Below are 10,892 nucleotides of genomic sequence, written 5' to 3'. Positions count from 1 at the left end.
GTAGGGTGTCATTAGTCTGTTTGGACACAGAAATACTTGGCTCATAATGTGTAGAGAATTGTTCCTTGATGGACAGGCTATTGTACAATACACAGAGATATTTTCTTATTGAGGACATTTAGAATGACAACACGTTACAGAGTAGCCTAGTGGGATTATTCACAAAATTATCAGGTTATGAAATGTCATGACAAAGACATTTTATTGTCCATGTTTCACCTGAAATATTAAATTATTTATAGTCCTAGGTCTTTGTTGTTGTTAGGTGAAGTTATGGGTCCTACAGTAGGTCTATGTTGTTGTTAGGTGAAGTTATGGGTCCTACAGTAGGTCTATGTTATTGTTAGGTGAAGTTATGGGTCCTACAGTAGGTCTATGTTGTTGTTCGGTAACGTTGTTAGGTAACATTCTACTGTAATATTCAGAATACATTGTGAAAACTAAAATCTTCGCTCGCCATTTTGGCTCCATGCAGATATACTTCATCGATAACTAGTGGTTTCCTCATTACCAGATATACTATGTCCATAACTAGTGGTTTCCTCATTACCAGATATACTACATCCATAACTAGTGGTTTACTCATTAGCAGGGAGGAGTTTCTACAACCAAATTGTTTGTGCATTGCCCTTGTGCCGCAATTGTTAGCAAACACAGAAAGGGGCATGTATTGGAGACCAAATGCGCCTGGCACACTGCTTAGCGATTCAGCAACTGTAATGACTTATTTCTAGCCTACAATCATCAATGTTATTATTAATGTGTAAACCAGACAAAATATGACTATTGTTGCTCATTTGACTGTCTTAAGACAATTGTCAAATTATTTTAGCATTCATTACAGATGACAATTGTTATACAAAATCATGGTTATGCTCTGGGCATCACCTTTTTCTAGTGGATTTCCGCTGTTGTGGGCCTTTAACCATTTGTCTGACATTTTTGTTCACACAGGAGAGAGACGGGACTATCGTGGATCCTCTGGGGAGCCTCAACAACCTCATGATGCTGACGAGGCAGAGAAGAGTTCCTCCAGATCAGAACACCTCAAGAAACACCAGCAGAGACCCACAGGGAAGAGAACTCACCGCTGCTCTGACTGTGGGAAGAGATTCACCTCGTCAGCAGACCTCAAAAGACATCAGAGAATCCATACAGGAGAGAAACCTTATAGCTGTGCTCAATGTGGGAAGAGATTCACCACCTCATCAGGCATTAAAATTCACCAGAGAATCCACACAGGAGAGAAACCTTTTAGCTGTGCTCAATGTGGGAAGAGATTCACCACCGCATCAGGCATTAAAATTCACCAGAGAATCCACACAGGAGAGAAACCTTTTAGCTGCTCTGACTGTGGAAAGAGTTTTGGTACTTCAGGATGTTTGAAATCACACCAGAGGACACACACAGGAGATAAATCTTATAGCTGTGATCAATGTGGGAATAGTTTTACTAAAGCTGGCAGTCTGACTAAACATCAGAGAACACACACAGGAGAGAAACCTTTTAGCTGCCCTGACTGTGGAAAGGGTTTTGGTACTTCAGGATGTTTAAAATCACACCAGAGAACACACACAGGAGATAAACCTTATAGCTGTACTCAATGTGAGAAGAGTTTTACTCAGTCAACCAGCCTGATATCACACCAAAGAACACACACAGGAGAAAAACCTTATAGCTGTACTCAATGTGGGAAGAGTTTTACTCAGTCAGGTGGCCTGAAATCACACAAGAGAACACACACTGAGGAGACAGCTTATGGCTGTACTCAATGTGGGAAGAATTTTGTATCAATTGGCTATCTGAAGAGGCACCAGAGAACACACACAGGAGATAAATATTTTTGCTGTGATCAATGTGTGAAGAGTTTTGGTACATCTGGCTATCTGAAGATACACCAGAGAACACACAGGAGAGAAACCTTATAGCTGTGATCGATGTGGATTCTGATAAACGATCTGATAAAACATTAGAAAATACATACATGAAGGAGTTGTTTCCTGATATCAATTAAATAATGTCACAATGTAGAATGTTTATACATTGTAGTAGGAGTATTTTAATGATGTCACAATGTAGAACCCTAAATGTTTGTCCCCTATTCTATTGAGTTGGACACGTTAAAACTGTGTTTTGACATTGGGCTATCCCACCCTAGCAAAATGTTATTGAAAATAAGACTATGCCCGACGTCCAGTACACGTTTGGTTTTAGTTGAGAGGATTTTGTTTTTTCAACGTACTTGCAGCCTGAACACATGGACGCAGTATAATAAATGGGTCTATAATCAATTTTATTATTAATCCGACATCACTCCAGTATTTATTTACAACATCAAAGTGCTAATTGTCTTTATTCCACTACTGAAGAAGCATGACTCAAATAACCTCATATTTCAAACATTCAGTCTGACAAAAGATACATATTTTATTATTCCATGCCTCACCACTGTTAATTATTGCCAATACATATTAACAAAGGGGTGTACATTTGGTATTTATATTTCATACTTACATTAGTAATCATATTTATTTAAGCAACCAACTGACAATTTTTGGGTACAATTACAGTTGAAGTCGGAAGTTTACATACACTTCGGTTGGAGTTATTAAAACTAGTTTTTCAACCACTCCACACATTTCTTGTTAACAACCTATAGTTTTGGCAAGTCGGCTAGGACATCTACTTTGTGAATGACACGTAATTTTTCCAACTATTGTTTACAGACAGATTTTTAGGGTTGTATCTGGTGGGTTCCTTGATCATTTGTGTGAGATTGAGGGCATCTAGGTTGGATTTTTGGTCACTTATGAACATTTGAAAATCTTGGCCATGTTCTGTTATAATCTCCACCCGGCACAGCCAGAAGAGGACTGGCCACCCCACATAGCCTGGTTCCTCTCTAGGTTTCTTCCTAGGTTTTGGTTTTGGGAGTTTTTCTAGCCACCTTGCTTCTACACCTGCATTGCTTGCTGTTTGGGGTTTTAGGCTGGGTTTCTGTACAACACTTTGAGATATCAGCTGATGTACGAATGGCTATATAAATACATTTGATTTGATTTGATTTAAAGTAATTGAAGCCATCAGAATGTTGATTCAGCAGACAGTTGCTGTTGAAGTGAGAAAGGCAGGGATGTTCTCAATACGAATGGACACAACACAGGATTTAACATCCAAAGACCAGTGTGCAGTAGTTCTGCGATATGTCACAGACTCATTGCGGTCATTGACTGTGAGTCATCGATTGGACAGTACTTTGTGGACCTTGTGAAACAGACCCTTGAGAAGATGGACATAGATATCAAACAGTGTGTTGGTAATGCAACAGCTCTCTGCTGGCTTCTCCATCTCGTTAGTGGGAAGGTGTTTCACCTGAGCTGGTCCAGGTTCTATTTAAGAGTGTCTGGCCCAGTGCTCCAGTTGTCTTGATAGATGTGGAGAGTCAACACCTTTAGTTGCTCCACCTTTTTGGTTTGCTTCCTGTCTTTAAGTTTGGTGTGGGTTTTTCTTTTGTTTGAATGTAGCCTAGTGGTTAGAGTGTTGGACTAGTAACCAGAAGGTTGCGAGTTCAAACCCCCGAGCTGACAAGGTACAAATCTGTCGTTCTGCCCCTGAACAGGCAGTTAACCCACTGTTCCCAGGCTGTCATTGAAAATAAGAATGTGTTCTTAACTGACTTGCCTGGTTAAAAAATATATATTTTTAAAAATAGTCCTCCAGTTTTTAGTTTTTCAGTTATTCTGTTTTTTTATCCTCTTATATTTGTGTATTAAATATTTGTTTATTTTAGTTTTTTATGTTTTTTCCTGTGAAACCATTGTGTTGCATTCATGTGTGAAATGTGCTGTATAAATAAAGCTTGATTTGAACATATTGCAAAACAAATTAACCCAATGACTGACAATCCATAGACTTAATCATTTATTTAACCTTTAACTAGGCAAGTCAGTTAACATCAGTCAACAGACTCTCTTCAAACCAATGAACAAATATGTCCCAAAGCAACACATATCTTGGTCCATCTTAGTGTAAATTCAGTATGTCTTCCACTATGGTTTGTCATTTTAGTATCACTTTTCAACCAACCCAGTGCATTTGTTGAACCTGAAAAATGTTGAAATCAACAATATGTTAAAGGATTCAACTACTTAAAACTGAAACTAACAAATGGATCAAGTAGATCTATCTCACTTTTCCAGCCTGCTGAAGGTGTGGTGGAGTGGTAAACATCACCCCCGGCTCTATCAGGGGCTTGAGGTGGTCTCCCACAGCTCTGCTTATGTCATGTTCTGTGGCCTTGCTGTTCCAATTCTTGACTGCCCCTGCAACACAGAAATAAATATATTTAGTCATATTATATAAAACACACAAATGAATGGATATGGAGCATCTATGGCCTCAGTTACACCTGGCACCTAAATGTGATTCCTGTCATCCGATCATTCTAAGCTCCATTAGGTTCAGATCTAACAGGCCTTTGACATAGTCTGGACACAGTCAGGCCACCAAATATGCATAAGCAATGTAAAGAGAAGTGGAGAAAAGTAAATTCTACACAAATTACCTTCATAATATCAAAGAACAAATGTGTGTGCCTGAGAGGAAATTAACATTCATACAGCCAAAAGGGATGAGAGATTACACCAATATCAGACAATTTGCACTAATGTAAATAAACATGGATGATGGAACATATTACCTTTTGCTTAAGTGATGAACCGTTAAGGCGACATAAATATTTACCATCTAAACCATGTGTGACCTCTCACCTCTCTGGCTGTAGAAGTGATCTTCCTAACCAGTACCTCAACAGCTCTCTGACTGAGCTTCACCCTCACTGGGTCTTCAGAGGAGAGGAATGCTGAGGAGGGATGGAAGGATAAATGGATCAGTCAGTCAAAAAAGTGTAGAGCTGCTGTCTGACAAAATCACTATTTTAGTAGTTCATTAAAGTAATTAAGGCTTTATGACTGCTGAATACCAACTATCAATTACTTAGATCATGTATTTTCAGATCCTTGGGACGTCCCTAGCCCGTTGAAGTTGACATTTAAAAGGGTTAAGGTAGGGTTTAGGGTAGGAATGTCCCAAGGATCCTGGATAGCATTGACCATTGTGGATTCTTCTGTCTCTTTTACATAGCAGGTGATGGGTTCTGACTTCTGAACTTGAAAATATGAAATATCCTCATTATGTGAAATTGAATGAAACAATAATGTATGTTGATGCTAATATGATGTACAATATGTACAACATTCCATGACGTTTCTATATGATGATAATAGCCTAATATATTTAATATGCCATGTACTATTTTTTTACCGTTTCACTAATTCATTTTATTGAACTTAATCATTATGATTCAACATCAGTTCACCGTCTCACCTCATACTGTATTGGAGCAGCAGCAGCTGTCTGCCCAGTTCAACATCAGTTCACCGTCTCACTTCATACTGTATTGGAGCAGCAGCAGCTGACATGATATTTGATGCGGGTTAGGTTATTCAAAGAACTTGTTAGAAGGTGGGTTCATCGAGGAACTTCTTTTGTTGCTGCACTTCTTCCAGGAACTTCGCAATTACAACTGAAAACGATGGTGACAAGTTTGGATGCGACAACAAGTTAAAAATGTTAAGTTTGGGTTGATGTTTGGCTCTGAATATGTCTCGACATAATTTATATATAATAATATAACATACTAATAATGAATAACGAATACAATGATGGTTTTCTGTGATTATCTTCCATAACTTTACTATAGCTAATTACCGTAAATATTAGAAAGCTGGGTTTGACCGTCGGCGTTGTATGAGCTACAGTACAGTACCGTTATCTAGGTAGATAACGTTGTCCTAACTAGGCACAACTAGGTTTGGATTATTTCCCTGAACTATATTCTTTCCCATGTATTGTATATCGTTTCCATAAAGCCAACATGGCTTTACACTCATTAACGCAAATTTCCAATCTAGAGCAGTTCTCACTTTTATGATAATTAACTAGTTAACGTGCGTCTTTCAGGTGATTCTGTCACTGAGGTATAATCTTGTGCACGGAATGCTTCTTCAATATCAACAGCTAGTCAGCCACCTTGGTTCACTAACTTTATGGAAAAAGGTTAATTAAAAAAATAGTGTAACCAATGTGAAGTGGCTAGCTATAGTTAGCGGGATGCGCGCTAACAGCGTTTCAATCGGTGACGTCACTCCCTCTGAGACCTTGAAGCTGCTCTGCAAAGGTCGCGGCTTTTGTGGAGCGATGGGTAACGATGCCTCGAGGGTGGCTGTTGTCGATGTGTGCAGTGGATCTGTGGTTCGAGCCCATGTAGGGGAGAGGAGAGGGACAGAAGCTATACCGTTACAATAGCAACTCCTCTCATACTGGGAAGACCCCACACACACACACGTTTTCAGTTTTATTTCAAACGTAGTACCTGAACGGAGAACATCCAATAAGCATTTTTTTTTTTATCGTAACTTAACCTAAAGTGGACACACTCCAGTTTGAAACAACTGCCCAGACTTTGTAGACTTGAATAATGCTTAAACCTCATCTTTATCAAATTATCCATTAAAGATACCAACGCAAAACCTACATTTCTCTACATATGGGTTGTTTAAAATGTATCTAATTATTTTCCCAGTATTACTTCCATCAAATCTCTAGTAATCATTATACACACAATTTATCATATCATACATCCCCCATCGCCAAATGTGGTAGTTCATTTCTTTAAAGTAAATGAGGAGAGAAACTTAAAACAAGTCAGTTATTCTTAAACTAAATCTTTATTCACTTAAGGGATCAGGTCAATACAACACACATAAAGTGAATCAATTGAGTGCTCTATGATAAGGATGGCAGGTCAACAAATCACCCCCAGATGATTCGTTGAGAGCCACAACAAAAGTAAAAAGGCCTTTTACAGCCAAGATACACCCCTTTCAATCTACTGTTCAGGGAAGTCAGGAACCAATACACGCAGTCAGTCAGGAAAGCTAAGGCCAGCTTCTTCAGGCAGAAGTTTGCATCCTGTAGCTCCAACTCCAAAAAGTTCTGGGACACTGTGAAGTCCATGGAGAACAAGAGCACCTCCTCCCAGCTGCCCACTGCTCTGAGGCTAGGAAACACGGTCTCCACCGATAAATCCATGATTATCGAAAACTTCAATAAACACTTCTCAACGGCTGGCCATGCCTTCCGCCTGGCTACTCCAACCTCGGCCAACAGCTCCGCCCCCCCCGTAGCTCCTCACCCAAGCCTCTCCAGGTTCTCCTTTACCCAAATCCAGATAGCAGATGTTCTGAAAGAGCTGCAAAACCTGGACCCGTACAAATCAGCTGGGCTTGACAATCTGGACCCGCTATTTCTGAAACTATCTGCCGCCATTGTCGCAACCCCTATTACCAGCCTGTTCAACCTCTCTTTCATATCGTCTGAGATCCCCAAGGATTGGAAGGCTGCCGCAGTCATCCCCCTCTTCAAAGGGGGAGACACCCTGGACCCAAACTGTTACAGACCTATATCCATCCTGCCCTGCCTATCTAAGGTCTTCGAAAGCCAAGTCAACAAACAGGTCACTGACCATCTCGAATCCCACCGTACCTTCTCCGCTGTGCAATCTGGTTTCCGAGCCGGTCACGGGTGCACCTCAGCCACACTCAAGGTACTAAACGATATCATAACCGCCATCGATAAAAGACAGTACTGTGCAGCCGTCTTCATCGACCTCGCCAAGGCTTTCGACTCTGTCAATCACCATATTCTTATCGGCAGACTCTACAGCCTCGGTTTTTCGGATGACTGCCTTGCCTGGTTCACCAATTACTTTGCAGACAGAGTTCAGTGTGTCAAATCGGAGGGCATGCTGTCCGGTCCTCTGGCAGTCTCTATGGGGGTGCCACAGGGTTCAATTCTCGGGCCGACTCTTTTCTCTGTGTATATCAATGATGTTGCTCTTGCTGCGGGCGATTCCCTGATCCACCTCTACGCAGACGACACCATTCTATATACTTTCGGCCCGTCATTGGACACTGTGCTATCTAACCTCCAAACGAGCTTCAATGCCATACAGCACTCCTTCCGTGGCCTCCAACTGCTCTTAAATGCGAGTAAAACCAAATGCATGCTTTTCAACCGATCGCTGCCTGCACCCGCATGCCCGACTAGTATCACCACCCTGGATGGTTCCGACCTTGAATATGTGGACATCTATAAGTACCTAGGTGTCTGGCTAGACTGCAAACTCTCCTTCCAGACCCACATCAAACATCTCCAATCGAAAATCAAATCAAGAGTTGGCTTTCTATTCCACAACAAAGCCTCCTTCACTCACGCTGCCAAGCTTACCCTAGTTAAACTGACTATCCTACCGATCCTCGACTTCGGCGATGTCATCTACAAAATGGCTTCCAACACTCTACTCAGCAAACTGGATGCAGTCTATCACAGTGCCATCCGTTTTGTCACTAAAGCACCTTATACCACCCACCACTGCGACTTGTATGCTCTAGTCGGATGGCCCTCACTACATATTCGTCGCCAGACCCACTGGCTCCAGGTCATCTACAAGTCCATGCTAGGTAAAGCTCCGCCTTATCTCAGTTCACTGGTCACGATGGCAACACCCATCCGTAGCACGCGCTCCAGCAGGTGTATCTCACTGATCATCCCTAAAGCCAACACATCATTTGGCCGCCTTTCGTTCCAGTACTCTGCTGCCTGTGACTGGAACGAATTGCAAAAATCGCTGAAGTTGGAGACTTTTATCTCCCTCACCAACTTCAAACATCAGCTATCCGAGCAGCTAACCGATCGCTGCAGCTGTACATAGTCTATAGGAAAATAGCCCACCCATTTTCACCTACCTCATTCCCATACTTTTTTTTATACTGTTTTTATTTATTTATTTTTCTGCTCTTTTGCACACCAATATCTCTACCTGTACATGACCTGATCATTTATCACTCCAGTGTTAATCTGCAAAACTGTATTATTCACCTACCTCCTCATGCCTTTTGCACACATTGTATATAGACTGCCCATTTTTTTTCTACTGTGTTATTGACTTGTTAATTGTTTATTCCATGTGTAACTCTGTGTTGTCTGTTCACACTGCTATGCTTTTATCTTGGCCAGGTCGCAGTTGCAAATGAGAACTTGTTCTCAACTAGCCTACCTGGTTAAATAAAGGTGAAATAAAAAAAAAAAAAAAAAAAAAATGACAAACATATGTATAGAACGGGTCACAAGATTAAGATTGGAATGAAAGATACTGTCTGCTGAGAATTATAAGTATCTTCTACAAAAACAGTCCTCTTTGTGTAGAGACCAGGGTCTGGCCCTGGGGTCATCTCTCCCTGGTGCCATATCGAACAGAAACATTAACTCATACTCTGGAATGTGGTCTCTTTAGGTTTTATCACCCAAAAGACACTGTAAATCTCCTGTCAATGTTTCCTCCTAGAGGCCCATCCTCAGTAGAACACACAGACACAATAGTTCTAAGAACTCTCTATTCTGTTGCATAAAACCACCAATTAATGCAGTGAAAGTATAACAAAATCTTACTCAGTGTCCACTTGTAACACTTGTAACAACAACTGGGACCAAAAAGAAACCCAGTATGAGATCCACTAAATCTGCCCAAGAAGAGGCAAACAAAATAAAAACCCACAACAAACTTAAAGACAGGAAGTAAACCAAAAAGGTGGTTAAAATAATTTATTACAATCAATACCATTCATACTATTACAAAATCATAATTCTCATTCATTCTTAATTAATTCTATTTCCAAAAACATCAAACAAAAACAAACCTCAGGGGAGCATCGTCCCTCCCCGTCATACCTAACCAATACCTAACCATTTCCATATCTCCCCTTCCCTAATCTATCCCCTTACCAAACTCACTCTAACACTCCCAGCCCTAAACCCCCTTTCCACTTCTCCCGTGCCGCATGCTTCCCCCACTTCCTCTCCTCCCTCTTCATCCTCCCCCCTCAAATCACCTTCCACCCTTCTCACTATCCCTTCCACCCCCCAATCTCTCCCTGTCTTGACTAAATTCTGCCTGGCTTCCCACAGTCCCCTTTTAAAGAGACTCATGAGAAGCCAGAGCAGAAACCTGTCCCTATCCGTTCCCTACGCCTCTCTCTAGCCTAGCCCATGTCAAAACAAAATCCCTCCTAACCACACCTAGCATCACCCGTGCCCTAGCCCATACTAGTCCGGCACAGGCACAGTCCCAGAAGGCATGGCGCACAGTCTCCTCCCTGCCACAAGCAGATCTTGGACAGGTGGGGGGATCGCACCACACTATACCGGTACAAGATGGAAAGTACCAGCAAGCACTTATGGAGGCCCAACCAATTCAGGTCCTTGAGCCTGTTGTCCAGGCCCCGTGCCTGCACTCCCTCCCACACCACTGACGAGATGCCCGCTACAGGCGCAGGACTCCCTGCCTGCCTGACCTCTTCGTACAGGCGCCTGTGATCTAAACCTACTCGGACAACTTCAACCTCGGGGTGCCCACGCAGCCACTTTGCCACATGGCCAAAGTGCCACGGCAGCTGTTCCGCCCGAGGACCCGCGTTAGACCACACCATTACGCTTCTCGCCTGGTACGAGAAGAACACCCGCAGGAGGTAACCGGACGGGTGTATCACTGGCTGAGCAAGCTCCGCTAACAAGAAAGAAACAAAAATTGAGTCCAGCTTGAGGGGGAAATGTGGTACCCCCCTACCTCCCTCCCCAATGGGACAGATCATGCGTGCCCTGGCGACCCACTCGCACCTGCCACTCCACATAAACTGAAACACAAGCCTCACTAGAGGCCTCCTCAGACAAGCCGGCAATGGGTAGATGTATGCCAAATACAAACGAGACGGCAA

The 10,892-nt window shown here is 42.1% G+C and overlaps 1 protein-coding gene across 1 annotated transcript; it reads left to right on the top strand.

The window, feature by feature from the left end:
• Positions 1 to 998: 998 nt before the first annotated feature.
• On the top strand, positions 999 to 2,673 carry LOC124015832 (zinc finger protein 239-like; the record flags this gene model as incomplete). Its single annotated transcript, XM_046331322.1, has 1 exon — positions 999 to 2,673. A coding segment is annotated over one exon (930 nt), but the record flags the coding sequence as incomplete, so codon positions are not given.
• Between the last annotated feature and the right edge of the window lie 8,219 nt (positions 2,674 to 10,892).

Source organism: Oncorhynchus gorbuscha, linkage group LG26 (assembly GCF_021184085.1).
Source record: "Oncorhynchus gorbuscha isolate QuinsamMale2020 ecotype Even-year linkage group LG26, OgorEven_v1.0, whole genome shotgun sequence".
NCBI lineage: Eukaryota > Metazoa > Chordata > Actinopteri > Salmoniformes > Salmonidae > Oncorhynchus > Oncorhynchus gorbuscha.
This window is presented reverse-complemented; position numbering and strand designations above follow the sequence as displayed.